The sequence below is a fragment of the Scomber scombrus genome, chromosome 15, assembly GCF_963691925.1.
Source record: "Scomber scombrus chromosome 15, fScoSco1.1, whole genome shotgun sequence".
NCBI lineage: Eukaryota > Metazoa > Chordata > Actinopteri > Scombriformes > Scombridae > Scomber > Scomber scombrus.
Window position 1 is genome coordinate 22,104,067 of NC_084984.1, and position 17,077 is coordinate 22,121,143.

General features: G+C 38.4%; 1 protein-coding gene across 1 annotated transcript in view; it reads right to left on the reverse strand.

Moving 5' to 3' along the window:
• Positions 1-9,331: 9,331 nt before the first annotated feature.
• Positions 9,332-17,077, reverse strand: part of mmp17a (matrix metallopeptidase 17a) — an 85,280-nt gene continuing 77,534 nt past the window's right edge. The window contains exon 10 of the mRNA XM_062434797.1: positions 9,332-9,657. Coding sequence (XP_062290781.1) covers positions 9,332-9,657 — 326 coding nt within the window. The remainder of the gene's footprint in view (positions 9,658-17,077) is intronic.

Genomic DNA, 17,077 nt, shown 5'->3' on the forward strand with positions numbered 1-17,077 from the left:
ACGGTGTAGTCTGAGCAACAAAGCGCATGCGCATGCGCAGGGCAATTACAGCTGTAGGTTTGACGTCAGATGGTCCTCAGTGGCCCCCTGTCATAAAGCGAAAGTGTTAGAAGGTTTGATTAAACTAACTTAGGAAAGCAGGGGGCTTTATACGTTAATGCGAGCTTAATGTGCCTATATGTAGGCTAAATGATGTAAGGTCGAGAAATGAACTAACGTGGGAGCTCAAGCACCCCTAAATTTGATATCAGCACTCCTAAAAATAAATAAATAATGATTGCATTTTTTTTCCTAAAAAATATTTTGCAGCTTTAACTATTTTGTGAGCATCACTGTTAGAGATGGGACAAACAATTATGCTACAGGTTCAAATTGTTGTATTTTACCAGCTTTAATGTACTTTGGATAGTTTTGTCATTAATATTGCATTTGCCTCAGGGTTCATTAACTATATTAGGGTCCTCTCTGTAGAAATCTGTGATTATTTATTCTTAACCATTATTATTATACACTATAGTAGACCACTCAACTTTGTATTAACATTTCTTGTTGCAATTTACGTTATCCAGTCAAATGCTAAGCTAATTGAATTTTTTTTTTTTTTTATCATATAAAATAAAAAATATAAATAATAATATAAATAACTAAATTAATCACTTCTTTTGGAGTGGGATAGAAATAAATTCCCCCTTATTAATTTTTTCATTGGTGACCACCATTAAATTACCACTAGGTGGAGAGAAAGATCATCATCATCATCATCATCATCATCATCATCATCATCATCATCACACCATCATTATCTCTATCAGTGTCATTATCCTGGGCTGTAGAGGGTAGTCTGTATGGAAAAGGTGAGAATCAGTTTTATTTGTTGTTCATGAAAATGTCAAATTTGCAAACCGTTTTGCTCCTTGTGAATTAAAGCACCAGCAAGCTACAAAGGAGAATAGGGGGTAGAATAAAAACTGCACTGCACTTTGAAACCCACCTCTGATGAGAGAGAGACAGAGATCCAACAAAAAAAAAGATGTGTGGAGAAAAATAAATAGGATAGTAAGAGAAAATACGGAGAATGAGGGCAAATGGGGAGAAAAGTGAAAGGTAATGAGGAGAGGGAGGGCTGTTTAATGTTCAAATGGAGAAAAAGTAGAGGAAAGAGGCTGAGACTGGAGCCTAGAGGGGGGAGATGATGAAAAACATGGAATAAAAACAGAGACATATGGATCAGTTGCAGATGGAAGAACAACAAATAAATGGACAAAAAAAACTATAGGAAGATGATGACAGCAAGATATAGAGGGCTTTTATGAAAGGATAGGAGCCACAAACTACATTATTTGTGAAATATATTCACATTTTTCCAATAATTTTAGTGTGTGTCATGGTCCAACATTATGTAAGCTGTGTAATGAGTATTTGATTAACTTTGAATTTTTTTCTGAGGCAACACTCCAAAGGCTCTTTGTAAGGGTGGAGGACATCTGGGTGAGCATTCAATAACCAAAGAAAAATGGAAGAAGAGGGTTGCCAATGAGGAGATGTGCAGGTTTCAGGCTCACATGAGAATTGATGGCTGTCTAAAGAACCTTAATGATGGGATCTTTATAATCTGTCTTTATGAAGAGACAGATTGTGTGGTTAATTATGAAGATTACTGTAGCTATTAAAAACATGCCAGATGCATTTGAGGAAAATTGCACAAAAATAGACTAACAGTAATTTATTTATTCATTTATATACTAAGCCAAGATGAATGTGTGTATGTGTACAACCCCCCCCCCATACATTTACGATATCTGGTGAATTTTGAGGGACACGATTACTTATAAACATGCCTGCATTATGCATTTCTCTCTTGATGTTTATTATGCATTATAAACCACAGAGACCACCCACCTCACCATCCTTCAATCCAGTCTCAAGCACAAAACTCAAGTGTTAAATGTGCAAAATGTAATAAGATGCTAAATCTAAAGTAAGTTGTTTTTTTTTGTTTTTGTTTGGTTGGATGAGTTGATGCATTTCTGTCAAAGACAGTAATTATCATATAAGATTGATTTTTGTCCTTAAGAGGAAAGCCTTTTCACAGTCAGGTGCAGATGATTAATGTGCATATAATTAGCATTACAAGCACAGCAAAGAGTCTGTGATCTGAATTCATAACACAAAATACCAGCATTTAATAGACACATACTGTACAGTTCAGCTGGGTGGTAGATTGTACAGTAGATACATTGCAGAAAGGACACCTCATTGTGTCATGTTATACATTTTATAAAAACATGACTATGAAATAAAATAAATTATCTTAGTGGACTTGACAGATTCTTCTCATTTGAGGCAGTTCAACAGTGAGTTAATGGATAAGCATTTAGCACATTCCGTACCAGAGGAGGGCAGTGGAGGACTGCAAAAGATATTACAGTTTATGGTCACATTGTTCACTGTTTTTAAGCGCAGTTAAAATTTAGGATAAAGCTAAACACTACAAAAAGCTTTAATTTGATCTCATACTAAAATATGATAAGAATTATTCATAAGACATGACATAATCTATGACATTTACTGATGAAATAACATGTAATTAGTGACAATATGAAATAAAAAATGTCAAGAAGTTGAAAATTTGAGTAGTGATGGAAACATTATCACACTATTGCTACATATCAATTATTTAAAGAAAGACAGTGTTGTTTATTCATTTTTCTGATGTTTTGGCACACAGTTGAAGGACCTGTGAGATTACCTTGAAACATGCTATTCTCAGTCCAACTGGCAATCTGATATCAAAGACCTAATGTACCTTAGCTGATGTGAAGGGAGATAGCCGCCGGCTAGTGTATGACACTGGCTCAGTGTAGTCAAATAACACCGATATATGCTATCATGAATTAGTCATGGTGGTGGTTTTCCTGAGCCAAGAATCTGGCTACATTCACAGTACAGCGCAGGTCTGTATAATGATGCACTGCTGACAACAGGCTACATCTAGGATGATGCAGTGATGCATTTATATATCTTTTTTAAAAAAGTTAAGTCAGTTTTCACTTTTCTTCTTTTCATTGTGTCGGAAAGTTTGACTATACAGGACAGTTGGTGTATTTTGCCAGTCACCATTACAGGTGTCCACTCTGCAGGGGCTTGTTCTGGTTCTGAATATTTTAGCTGTTCTGTGGTTCTCTCAGAATGATTGATTGGTTCTTAGTGGCCCACATTAAGTCTCGGCTGGTGGCAGTTGGTGCAGCGGCCTTCAGGTGTTCACTCTGGTTAGAGAACAGACTCCACAGCCTGCAGTTATCCAATATACTGTCGCAACATACAAACTTAATGGAACTCATCTGCTAAGTTTCTCTTTGAACTGAATATAACAGAGCTCCATTGACACTGTTACTCTCTCTCTTTCTCTCTCTCTCTCTCTCTCTCTCTCTCTCTCTCTCTCTCTCTCTCTCTCTCTCTCTCTCTCTCCTCACTCTCTTTCCCCCTCTCTCTCACACACCGACAAACACACACACACACACACACACACACACACACACACACACACACACACACACACACACACACACACACACACACACACACACACACACACACACACACAGAGGTATTTCTACTCATCACATCCATGCAAGGACATGTTGGCCTCTTTTGTGTAATGCATTTTAGCAGTGGTAATGATCACCCAAGGACAGCTATGTTAAAAAGCACATAACTTTAGTCACAGACTTATATTATTGTAATAAAATTTGATTTATTATACATATTTGTTTGTTGTTGTTTTTTCACTTACAAAAGTCCAGCATTCCTTGACCCTTGATCACTGTACTCTATATTGAATAAAATGAATGAAGGGTTCTTGTGTTCGTTCGTGTATAAATGCTTTGTGGGGACTCACCTCCAGTCTGGGGACAAAACCTGGTCCCCACATAGTGAGGTAACAATTCAGGACTTTTTAAGTTAAGTTTAGAATTTTCATGTAGTCAGTGCTGTCATAAATGAATTAATGGAATTTTGCTTTTGCTTTTACAATTGAACAAATACAAAAATATGTTTATTTTAATATGTTTTATAATTTCTTTTTTATATACATTCAACGAGCACTTTATTAGAATTACTTGTGCAATCTAACTCAATCCAGTACAACAGCTCTACCATAAATTATTCTTTTTTATGAAGCTTATGTATTTCCAGTTGTTCACATTGTCAAAAAGTTGATAATTCTACTATATGTTTATGTGGCTATTGAGGTTGTAGTGGGTGATGAAAATGGATTCTAATGTTTTCTTCACCCCATTAACATACATGATACATCAACACGTTTCAATATAATGCAATCCCCATGCAATCACTACCCACTAACATAAAGTTGAATTATCACCTACTTTAGCTGTTGTATTGGATTGCATTAGATTGCACAGGTGTTCCTAATAAAGTGCTTGGTGATTGCGAGTACTTGTTTTGTCTTCATTATGAACCACTTTGAGCTACATACCTCGTACATCATGAATCTTATTTCTTATTATTATTCATTACTATTATTATGAAGGACTTTACCCCATTGAATGAGGGCTAGAGGGTAGCCACCCCATTTACAGCCACTCTTCACTTATATTAGCTACCATCAATGGGTGTGGCAGTGAGGCAGGGCACCTTGTCCATCTCCACACTCTAGTGTCAAGCCTCACACACTGTACTACCCTCTTGCTGAAAAGGTTGCACAGCTGAATGGTGGCCAACTTTTTCATGTGGATAGATAGCTGCAAATCTTGGCGTGAAGGTCACTGCTTTTTCAAACCTATCTCTGTGCTGAGATGAACTTTTAAGACTTGATCAGCATAATAGTTTTGTCTGCATACCGCATTGCTATGCTCAAGCGTGTGATCCCCGCCAGTAGGTCATGCCAGATAATTAAACTGAGAAGCTGAGGGAAATTCAATACACTCTATTACAACTGAGGGAGCCCTGGACTCAAGGGAGACTTTGGTATATCTTAGACTGGATATGAAGTTCTTCTAAACTATCAAAACCTCCAAGTCCTGCTGATGGAAATACCCGTCATTAACTGCACAGACTTGAGCAGTGTCACATTACAGATTAGCGAAATATTACATTAGCTGCGTGAAGAGACACCCTCATAAATACTTTCATGGCTGTTGATCATACTCCAACACACTTAATCTCAGAGAAACAGGTGACTCTTTTCATTCATGTAAATGTTTTATCAACATCCTGCTATTTGAGGAAGACAGGAACTAGGTCCTTTCTTGGAGGTACAACATGAAATTCAGTTTAAGGGCTTATCATCTCCATCACATTTGTAGTAGTTATGGTATCTACATGCTTGCACACCTCATGTTTTCATGCAAAGCAGCACACCCTGTTTGTTTTGACTTGTTACCTGTTGGATGATGAATGAAAATAATAAGCCCTCAAAAAGGAATGTGCTGCCATTTTAGCTCTGTATTGAGGGCCTGATGGGCATTTCACAGTCATCACTTGATAAAATGTGTCAGTTTGTTTGCCAGGAAGAGGCCAAACTGTTGGTCCAGAGAGATCAGGAGTATCTCTTCTCTGACTCACTGCCCTGTGCTGGGCTTTTTTAATTCTGATGCTCACTCTGCTTATGTGTCATAATACCATCAACTTGAGTACCCTCTGTGCTCTCCTCTTAGGTGTAACTGTGGCAGAATAATGATGAATTTTTTGAGATTTCTACATGTGCCCACATGACATTGCAGCTTCATCCCTGTACTCCATGCCTTTTTTTTTTTTTGCAACACTGTCAATGTGAAATTCCCCATGTCCTACACTGTCACTTTGTCAAAACAGACTTAGACCTCACAGTGTAGGCCATACTTTTGCTCAAACTTTGAACTGAAACGTAGGGCTGCATCCTTCCTTCCTCCACTCTCCTAGTTGTCTCCCTCGGCTTGTGTGGGCAAGAGTTGAATTCAGTGACCTTTTGTGGAATGTGGCTGCAGAGGGTTGCCAGAGCAGAGTCCAGTTTGCCAAGTCTGCCAAACGATTCAAGCTTGAACCACCTCCTGCAGACCCTCCTTTCAACCTTACTGCCATGCATCAATTGAGGGATGGGCTCTCGAAAGCATCAACTATCCGCAGTGCTGTGACTAATGGAACAGTGGTACACACACACATACATACACAGTGTTTAACACACACTGTAGGTGCACTTTGGCTAATCGGAAATATTTCATAAAGTTGTTAGAGTGAAGTGCTAATCAAGACCAAGTCAGGTTTAGATGTATTAATTAAATACAATGAATGTGGAACCGATGATAAAAAGCTTAAAATCTAAATTTTACAGTTAAAACATACTATTTGAACATACTGTGCCCTTATTACATTTCCTTGATAAAATACCTACAGTATACCATCACAGTTTTCCTTTTAACATTAAGTTTGACTAAAATTACTGCTCAAATAGGATTGGTTGGACAAACTGCTGGAAAGTGACCCTATCGTGCTGCATTTGCCCCTGAGAGTAGGTCCGCTCTCCTGGTGGCCGCCGAGCCACACCAGTTAATTAACACCACTCAAGTGTGTCAGGAGGAGGGAAGAAAAATTGCTGCTCTTAGTGGTGTCACACCCTGGCCCACAAGGCGTGACAAAGGGGAGACGCAGGGAGAATAACAATGAAACCATTTTAAACTAACATGATAATAAATTACAAGAATTTAGGGGGAAAAATGAACAGCACAACAGAAGTATTACAACAAAACAATATCGTAATTGTGTTTGTGCATGTAATCTCAGGGCACAATAAAAATGCAATTATACACAGAGCAAATGGGGAGCTCATAATGAAGCAGTAGTCTTATTTTACCTCAAAAAAGAATGAAGTTTGGTGCATATTTTGATGGAGGTTATCTATAGCCTCTGAGTTAATATAATTCACATAATTTTGAAGCGAGGGTGAAGTCTGTGACAGACATTGTACTGCAATGTGCCCAGGCACTTGTCTTTGCCACCAACTGTTCCCTTTAATCTCTGATTTATGGGTATCTGAATATTTTCAGGTGACATTACCTCCGTTGTACTTTCCTATGGAATTGTGGGTACTCTTCTAGCATCAAATTTGCTTATGAAGACAGTGTGGTGAGATTGGCGTGGTTCATGATGAACAGCAGTGACCATCACAAGAGAAAACATGCTTAAACAACATCAAAGAGATGGAGAGCTGCTCCCCAGTCACTGTCTGCAAGCTGTGTTGATACCTTCATCTGTCTTCAAGCTCGGGCTCCTTTTCAATGACATTAAATAATTACACACTCAGCCCCCACAGCCGCAAGACTCAAAATATAATATCTCAATACAAATTCATGTGACCACACTTGGCCAATAAAGTAATTCGGATTCTTTTATTTTTCTACAAAAATATTTTACATTAGAAAACACACCTTGAAATATACAGTCCACTTGCAACATTTCAACTCAAATATATCTGTGTCTATATTTAAAGGTAAATATATGAGCAAGAATAAATCCAGATGCTATCTTGTGAGGTCGACTACGGACATCATCAGAAAGAGCTTGGATTGATGAAGGAAACTGTCAGGCGGTGAGGAAAAAGGCTCAGTGGACTCTAATCTGATCAAAGCAATATGGAGTCACAACCTATCCATATTCATTTAAAAAAAATACAACAAAACCAATACTGCCTCTGATAAGGACAGGGAATGCTTCTGTACCAATGGTAAAAGTGATGAATTCATGGAGATACATGAGCAGAAATGTGCAGGTTTAAATGAGAATAATGGCATTAAGCAACATTGAGATAATCTTGGATTTTAACTTTCCAAATGGCAAATTAAGTCACTTATTTGTCTCACTTCCTTCATACCAGGGCAACCTTTTCTTTAGCTGTACTGGATGATATTCACCTGTCTATAGACTAAGATGCCATTCATCCACCTGTCGACATCCTAGCATGTCATTCATGCGTCTTCCTGTCAACATTCCTGGGGATCATTCATCTGTAAACCTGACTATCTACAGTATATCCCAGGGTACCATTCACTGGTCGGCGTAGATATATGATAGGGTGTCAGTCACTTGTCTAACTGTGGCATCTATATATCAGTGTTTTATTCTTTGCCTTGGTTGAGTCTTTCAGGAAGCTTTTCCTGTCAGGTTCAGAAAAAAACTGTTTCTTTCTCTAGGATTGGGGGACCAAGACCCCAACCACAGTAACCACCCCAATCACCATAACCTTAACTGTAACCAACATAAACCTAATTGTTTGATTGGTGGAGGACGCTGGAAGGAGTTAAGCAACCTGGCAGAAAGTTCTACAACAGTTTGATATTTTGGGAAATTAATTTTTCTTTCATGCTGATAGTTGGAGGAGAAGATTGATACCATTCTCAGATCTGTCCGGTAAATATACAGCTGAAGCCAGGAGTTGGTTAGCTTTGAATAAAGACTGGAAACATGAGAGAGCAGCAAGCCTGGTTCTCTACAAAGTAAAAAAAATCTGCCTAGTGGGAAATAATATGTTGTAAAACACAAGTCATTTTGACACTAAGTTTTGGTACGGATAGAACAAATAAGATATAACATGTTATTTAGTTAGATTTAGAGATACTGGCAGAGGATTTGAATACCCTTAGACAGACAGTTAGTTGTTTCCTCCTGTTTTCCGTCTTTATGCTAAACTAAGCTAACCAGTTGCTAGCTGTAGCCTTATATGAGTAGCATCAATCATTTCATGTAATTCTTGCCAAGAAAGCATTATAAGCTTATTTCTCAAGGTGTGTAACAATTCATTTAAGGTAAAAAATATACCCATATACCTATTTACCTCTCTACCTAACTGTTGAAAATGTACATTGAAAGATGCCATTCACCTGTTTATCTGCCCTTCATTATTGCTGTAAGCTTGTATATGAAAAAGTAATGAATATAAGCAGTTATAGAATACTGCAGTCCACTCATTAATTCCTTGCAGAGATGAGACAGTTTAGCCACTCAAGAAGAAACTAAGAAATAGGACTTGTGGTTTTATGTAACTCAATTTGTAGAGCACAGTACTAGAATTGCCATGGCCAGTAGACTGATGCCTACTAGGCATACCCTAGTATGATAATATGATGAATAACTGTATGTTCTACCCACATCGCGAGGCTCTTTAAATGACCATCAAATGGCATGTGAAATAAATAACACAAAAATAAGAGCAAAAACATACCAATTGATATTTATATGAACAAAATTTTCCAGTTTGTATTTTGACTGAGTGTCCTCTGGCCCTCCACCAGTGAGTCTCTTTCATGCACCCAGCTTGAGAACTTTGTCCCATGCTTTGGCATCATAGCAGTTCAGAGCGGAGGGCCAATGAGAGCGTCCAGACAGGTGGCAGCAGCCAGATGGGAGATGGGGAGAGGCGGGCACCTAAAGGTGAGGCAGTGTCAGAGGTGCAGGAGCACACCTCGTATCCATTCTCTGCGTGGTCTGGGTGAGGGTGCACGTTGACTCTCGTCTCTGTGCTTTTGGACTCTGTGTCTGGAGAGTCCGACTGCATCTCAGTGCACAGCAGCCAGTCTTTAGCAATGAGGCGGGGGTATCCTGCCTCCACCTCCATGTCACTGCCCGGCACTCGCCAGTATTCCTTCCCTTTGAAGAAATAGGACGAGCCTTCACAGGGAGAGGGAAAAAAGAGGGTACAGTCTCAATATGTTTTTTAGGTAGAGACAGTGATAAACTAAAACAGAAACTAAACTAAACTTAAAATCAGGTGGAGATGTATTTGCCCTTAATGCAGACGTTGTACAACATGGATACAAAAATACAGCAAAGACAAATATATAAGCAGGATTACTGAGAAAGACAAATGTATTACTAAAATGCCTGTATGCTACTTCATAATTGTTTTTTTTTTGCTTTTTCTTCCAGCAAGTTGTCATCACGCTGTTCCTATTTTCTCATCTCCTTTTTTATTTATCTCTTACACCTGTGATTTCTCCATGTCTTATTTCTGCACCTCTCTCACTCACTGTTCATCATATGAGGTCATCACATTTTCTTCCTTTCTCTCTCATCTCTCTATCTCACTGCTCTCTCTTCATCCTGGGCTTGTGGAAGTAGACTAAAGGCAGTAAATTCTTTGATGTGCCTCCAGTACCCTGGCCCCAAGGTCTCTGTATATGTGTGTTTTGGTTTATATAAATTTATGTATTTCTATGCGTCTTTTGATGGAATTAGGTGTTTTTTTCTAGGAATATCCCTCCACTCTTTTGCACTTGGCCTTTTCCCACACAAACACATCAAAGAGCTTGGAGAAAGACCTCCAAAGCTGGCCAAAGCTCAGACACAACACAGACCTCTAAACACCTGACATCTGGGGAAAGAGCTTCCATACATTCAGCTGGGGCTTTCTGGTGGGGAGAGAAGTGATGTTGCTTGCTCTCAATGAGAATGCCCTGAAATAAAGACTGAGTACCTCCTGCTAATTAGTTGTTTCTGTGCCAGTTTTGAACATCTACAAGTGCTTTATCAAAGCCTAATCCGGACAGCCAACTGGAGAAGCATTCATAAATAGGGGACGTAAAGGGCATTGGCTTGGCAAAGGCTACCAAAACAATGTAATTTCAAATAAACATTATTAATCCCTATGATACAGTATGTCCTCAGTGTTTGATTTAGGGAACAGCAGGCAACCTTTGTCCAGGACCAGGGGGACCAACTCCAGATCTGAGGCTGTTGTCTAGTCAAAGGAAATGTCAAAAACAGGCACAAAATATAATAGTTCTACAGTGTGATTTTCTTAAAGTATCACAATTTAGGATATGTAAATGTTTACACTAAGATTTATATCATGTCTTTTAAATCTCTTCAATCCCAGGCCAAAAACCCTACTTTTGTCATATTTCCATGCACCTCTCAAAGTCTCTTATTAGTTTCAAACACTTCCTTCCTCAGAATATCCGGGACAATATGAAAATGAAGATCTGAATAATTACATTAATTTATGGTGGATTAGGTAGAAATATTTTGTTACAAAATGCATTCATGAGAACTCTAAATTTGTCAAAAAGCACAACATGGGTCAAAAATAACCATAATTTTGTTAGATATCTTTGTATGCTACATATTTTATTAGTCAATATTTTATGAACAAAACACTTATTTTAATGTTATTTTATTTTTTGCAAAAAATACATTTTATATACTAATTGGATGTATGTTTATGTATTGTTAAATACGAACATATTTTATTGCAGATTACTCCCTTCAAGGAAGAGGGAATATTTTTTGTAAGAATGATCAACTAAATGTTTCTGCGTGTTATCTAACTGTTTTGTCTAAATTTTGTATTTGTAGGACATTGTTAATGTATGGGCCACATGTCATGGGCACATGGTGGTGGTTATATCTAGTATTATGTTTAATCAAACTAAACATAACTGTCGTGGCACCACAATCCAAGTTGCTGTCAAGAGGAAGACTTACCGGCTGGCGTGACTAAAAGCAGCACTGCTTTGAAGCTGCAGTTTTTTTTTAGTTTAATTTTTCAGTACTGCTTTAAAGCTGCAATGCTGCAAAGTTTGAGGCCAACAGACCTGCCACTTAGGCAAATATTGGTCATACGTCAAACCCCAATGTCCAATTAAACTGAGTCAAAGGTCAGAATTTATGACTTTCCTCCTGATCAAACCAGTTCACGTTTGTATCATTGACCCCCTGTCAGATCCAACTGTGTCACAGCAGGTCAGTGACATGCCAGTTGACCTGACTGGTTGCAATCATGCCAGGTGTTCATGCAACATGACTATAGACCATGCGTCAGGACAAGTACAAGAGGAGGAGCTAATTCAGAGCACCGATTCAGCATCTGAAGCCTCTGGGCTTTATTTCCATGCCAGTGCAAAGGTTATTTCCTCAACACAGCCAGTTCGGTATCTTGGTGACTTGCTGTGTGCCACAGGGGAAGGGGAGGTGCAGTTAAGGGTGTGGCAACCTCAGTCCAAAGTTGTACTGCAATCTTTATTCATAAGTGCACCTCCAGAAAAGTGAATTCAATTTAAAATAGACATCATCTGCACTTGGCAGCATATTTAAACTACTGTATTCATATTTGAAACTTTTTACACTTCAAAACTTTTCAGGTTTTCTGTGAGGAAAACTCTCAACAGGATTCACAAACTGTCGGGGAGAGCGGGGATGAAATGACCCAATATGATTGGCCACAATTCTCACAGCCTCCAACACGTCAAATTGACATGACCAATTTATTTTGTGCAAGTACTAACTGTGAGAGAAACGGCATAACAAGTACGCTGCTGGTGCTTTATGATTTTTTGTGTGTTATCGCCACACACACTTATAATGACTCTTTTAATAGTTAATGTAATTCTAATGCCACACATTATTACACTGGGCCAGGTGTGAATTATCTACACATATACAGTTTCATGCTTACTTATGTGGGTTTTATAAGAGGCACTAGACACTTTATAGAAGGTAAAAGACAATAATGTTTTACAGGCACTATGCTGTAGTCCGTAAAGATTACCGACATGGCAGATTCAGCCGTGACATGCTTCAATAATGATTGCATTACCCCAACTCCTAATATAAACCCGGAGCAGTTCAGAGAGTGAGGAGTAGGAAAAAATTTGAAAGGGTCGTGACGGTGTAAGATAGGAAGAGAGGAGCACAAACGCATCAGCACACACACTAATTGAATAATATAAATTAAATATGGATTTAAACTGATGTCTTACTGGTTAAAATCATTACATGTGAATATCACCTCAGGCTCTCATTAATGATTGGTCCAGTTTATATTTTTAAAACTAATTTAGTGAGTTGGACACTAGTAAATGCCTGATGGCATTATTTGTACATGGATGAATTTACAAACGCAAATTTTAAATGTCAAGTACATTTAAAAAAAAAAAGAAAATTAATAAAAAAATGTGTTCAGTACTTCAAATATCTTCTGTTGTGAATGTAACCATTATGGCAATCATTGTACATATTTTTTCTAGTACTAGATTAATGTGCTTCCTTCCAACCACATCAGCTTATTAATTAGAAAGTTTCAACAAGGGCAGGTAAAGCATGTGTCATAGCCCGTAGACCTGATATAAATATCATACTAGTCTGTGTGTGACAGTTATCTTCAGCATGGGAAAACCATCTAGATCTGTAACTGTATTGCTTATTGTATGTCACACAGTGGATGTTGACCATACAACATAAAAAGTATCAGCCAATGTGCAGCAACAATACTCGCAACTTGTGAAATCTCTGACACTTCTCCCCCTCGTGTTCAGAAATTTCACACAAATTATATTTTAGAACCAGTTCAGTGGTATATGAACCGAAGGTTGTGCCCATGCTGTCATATAGACACACTTTTCTTGTTCAGTGGCAACAGTTAAGTAGGACCCTCTCAAAAAAATCATTTGGCAGTGGTCACCGAAGGCCACAATCATCTGAAATAATGCCGTCTGCTGTCTGTGTGTGGGCTGGACTCTCACATAGAAGTATGACACACGAGTCAGGTCATGAGCGAAGATGAGCAAAGACAACTTGGGTGAAATAAAATACCTGTTATTCCCAACATGGCTGCTGTGGCCAAGCTGAGAGCAGCACAGTGAAGATAAAAGAGTTGAACACAGTGATTTTATGAAACTTTAGTTTAAGATGCTGTATTATTACTGTATTTTACCCGTGCTTCTGTAAAGCGTCTTTGAGTTTCAAAAAAGCACTATACAAATAAAATGTATCATTATTATTATTATTATATTTACTTTTGATCCATACTTAAAAGGGAAGTATTATTCTCAATTCCAGCTCCATAGTTTTTATTCTGGGACTCTACTAGAGTAACTTGCATGATACACAGTTGAAATGATCTTATACTAGCCATTTATGCAGCCCCTCATTTTGGCCTCTGTTTATTAACAAAAAGTTTTAGCTCCTATCTCTTTAAGGCCCCCCTCCCGGCGAGCCCACTTTGCTCTGATTGGCCAGCTTTCTGGAAGCCTACTGAGGGGCAGCCGTATCACAGTCGGGTTAAGTTACCGCCAATACAAACCCAGCATTTTCCTCTTTACTGCTTCAAATTAAAATATTTTAAATGACTAATAATGGGAGGACTTTTATTGTGAAGAATTTACAGGAAATAAAATGCGGTTGACAGAGTAAGATATGGAGATATTTGGAGCTGTTTCTTGAGCGGATCAGTTCGAAATAATGCGGTGAGGACTAGTACATTCAGAAACAGCAACAGTGATGATGATGTTTGATAAAGAGCTGGTAACAGATCAACAACTCATGTTACTTTCCGTGCTGAGCCAACATGCAAGCTTGACTCGAGTCATGGCTTGGCGTGACTACCCCCAAAACAACTGAAAAACACCATAATGCTAGCTAAACGGAGCAGTGAACTCACACCCTGTACAAGGAGAAGATGACCATATAAAGAAATCTGTCATGGGTTGATGTCAACTCGGGCTGAAAGTAGAAAAACTGTTGGAAACTGAGCATCCAGAGCAGAGCGGTCTGATGCTCAGTGCTTTTTGCTAGCAGGGATTACTTCTACATATATGTTAACTTCATTATTTGACACTTGGGCAACTTTTAATATGAACATCTTACATTGAAAAATTGGAAAAAACACAGTCCAGACTCGACCTAAAAGTAGATTGAGATGTGAATCAAAATGTTAAAAGTACAACTACACTAATAATAAAAACCAAGACTGACATAAAAAGAACTGACATCTCTAGTCTGCACAGCTCATATTAGTATACATTTTGCAAGGTTCTGTCAATGCACTGTGGTGCCCATGGTGTGTATACTGGTGTGTTTATATGTATAAAAGAAAGCCACTGTGAGCTAGCTGAGGAAGTTGATTGCTGTAGGGATGAAACTGATGCTGAGACAGATACTGTGAGGTCTGATGCACTGAAGCATTCAGTAAAATGCATGGTTGCCCAAAAGAGACAAACTCAGCAGTTGCTTTCAATGCCTTTTTTCTTGCTTTGGAGTCATTCAGGTCTTTTATGGAGGACAATTGTAAACTGGCTGACTGGTCAATTGTTCAAATATAAAACTTCAGATTAAATTTACTTTAGGCCAAATTTTAAAATAGCTTTTCTGTAGTGTTTCCAGGTTGTTTTCCTAAAAACCTCTGGCCAAATTGCAAAAGCTAAATGTCTTCTTTGTTTTTTTCAGTCTTTCATAGCCAACATCTGATAAGTAGTTAGAACACACAGCCCAGCTGACAAAATCATTATTATATGGTTGAAAGAAATGACATAAATACAGGTTAATGACACAAAACATGTGTAATTTGCTATATCAACATTGAAAATGAGAGATTTTGGGGAAATAACTTTACCTCTACACAGTTGACTGTAACTGGGCAGCTAAAGCCACAGACGGTTACTCAGCAAATTTAACTAGCTTACTGTGGGAGGCTGAGATAAAACCGAGAGTACATCCACACTAAGCCGGTTTTTCTCTCCATTTTAACCCTCTATCCAAACTAAAACTGTGTTTTCCCTCCCAAAAACTAAGCTTTTCAAAAACAGTCTCCAGAGTCTGTAAAGCTCACACTGAAACGCCAGCTTGGTGTTTCAGTGTGTAAGGGGAAAACTGAGGTTTTGCAAAACGATGACACAAGCTGCCCAGTGAAGGACTGTTTGGCATTAAGGTTAAAAAGGACTTTATGTCATCTCTAACTTTCTCTGTGATCATTATTTTAAAATATTGATTGAGTGGAGAGTACTGTTGTACTCTTTACCAGATATTGGTTATGATGCAGTTTGCCAACAGAAAAAGAAGCAAAGAGAAAAAGAAGAAAGAAAGATTTAGATGTTTGGGCAAAGGTCTACAAACAGAACATAGAAATGCTAATGTGTCATTTTCACATGAAAAAAACATCAGCTCGTATCATATGATGGCTCTGTAGAACCAGACTAGGACTGATTGTGAGACATTGATTCTGCTAAGATTAATGCATGAGGAACATTCTCTTTTGGACCTTCTTGATTATGTTAGGTTAGGTGCCATTTCATTTTAGTGTTTTTCAAACAGTACTCCCCATGAACCTGACTGACTCCACTGAGCTCACAGTGGCAGCGTAGATTAATAAGGGGAGACCAGCTTGTGGATTTATAACACCCAACACAGCTCCTTGTTTGCAGTATAAAGGTCAAGGCTGTTGTTGGCGAGCCAAGATGCCAGTCTTACAACCACTTTTTGTAGAATGACAGTGTCTGTAATCTAAAAAGTTTGTTGTCTGTAAAACTTGAGCGGCTTGCATGCAAAAGGTCCCCAGGCAAACAGTTAATTTTACATAACCACACCTCAATTTTTATGGGTCACTGATTATTTGTTATTATTTACAAAAAGGCCTACACATCTGTATGGATTTATGTGTGTGAGTATGTTGTGGTTGCAGTTTTTCATATCAAGTTTTTGGCCTCCAATTTCAAGTCAGGTTTATCAAGTAAAGCAATTTTCCCTGACTTTTCACAGTTCCCTTTAGGGCCACATAAAGTTTCATGAACATCATATTTTGAGTACTTTTCCAGTGATGAGTAAATTTCTGTTTGTGGCTCTGTTTAGATTATGGTATTTATTTTATTACCAATGTCTCTGTGTTGCTAAAGGGCATTAAGATTAAAACGTTTTTTTAATCTCTTTGTGATATTCAGAGATATCAGGTTCATAGCAATTTAAAGTCTGTGTAAAGTAAGACTACATATGTGTTCTGAGTTTGACATGCAACAGAAAGGTGTGTTGTTAACCACCCTGCCAAATTTGAATGATTAAAAAAATCGCCAAATATATGAAATTAGGCTTCAAAGTTAGAAATCAACCTCTTTCTCTGCTCCCAAACGCTGTGGGAGTGCCCGCCGAGTTCGCTGAAACCCCGCCCCCTACCAAGTGTCACCTGTCAATCAAAGTCACCACCTCTACCAGAAACATGGACGCTACCTCTAAGAGCTTTCTGCTGCTAACTCACCTGCTAGCTTGGCGGCTAACTCGGCGGCTAGCTTGGTGGCTAACTCAGCAGCTAGCTCGGCGGCTAACT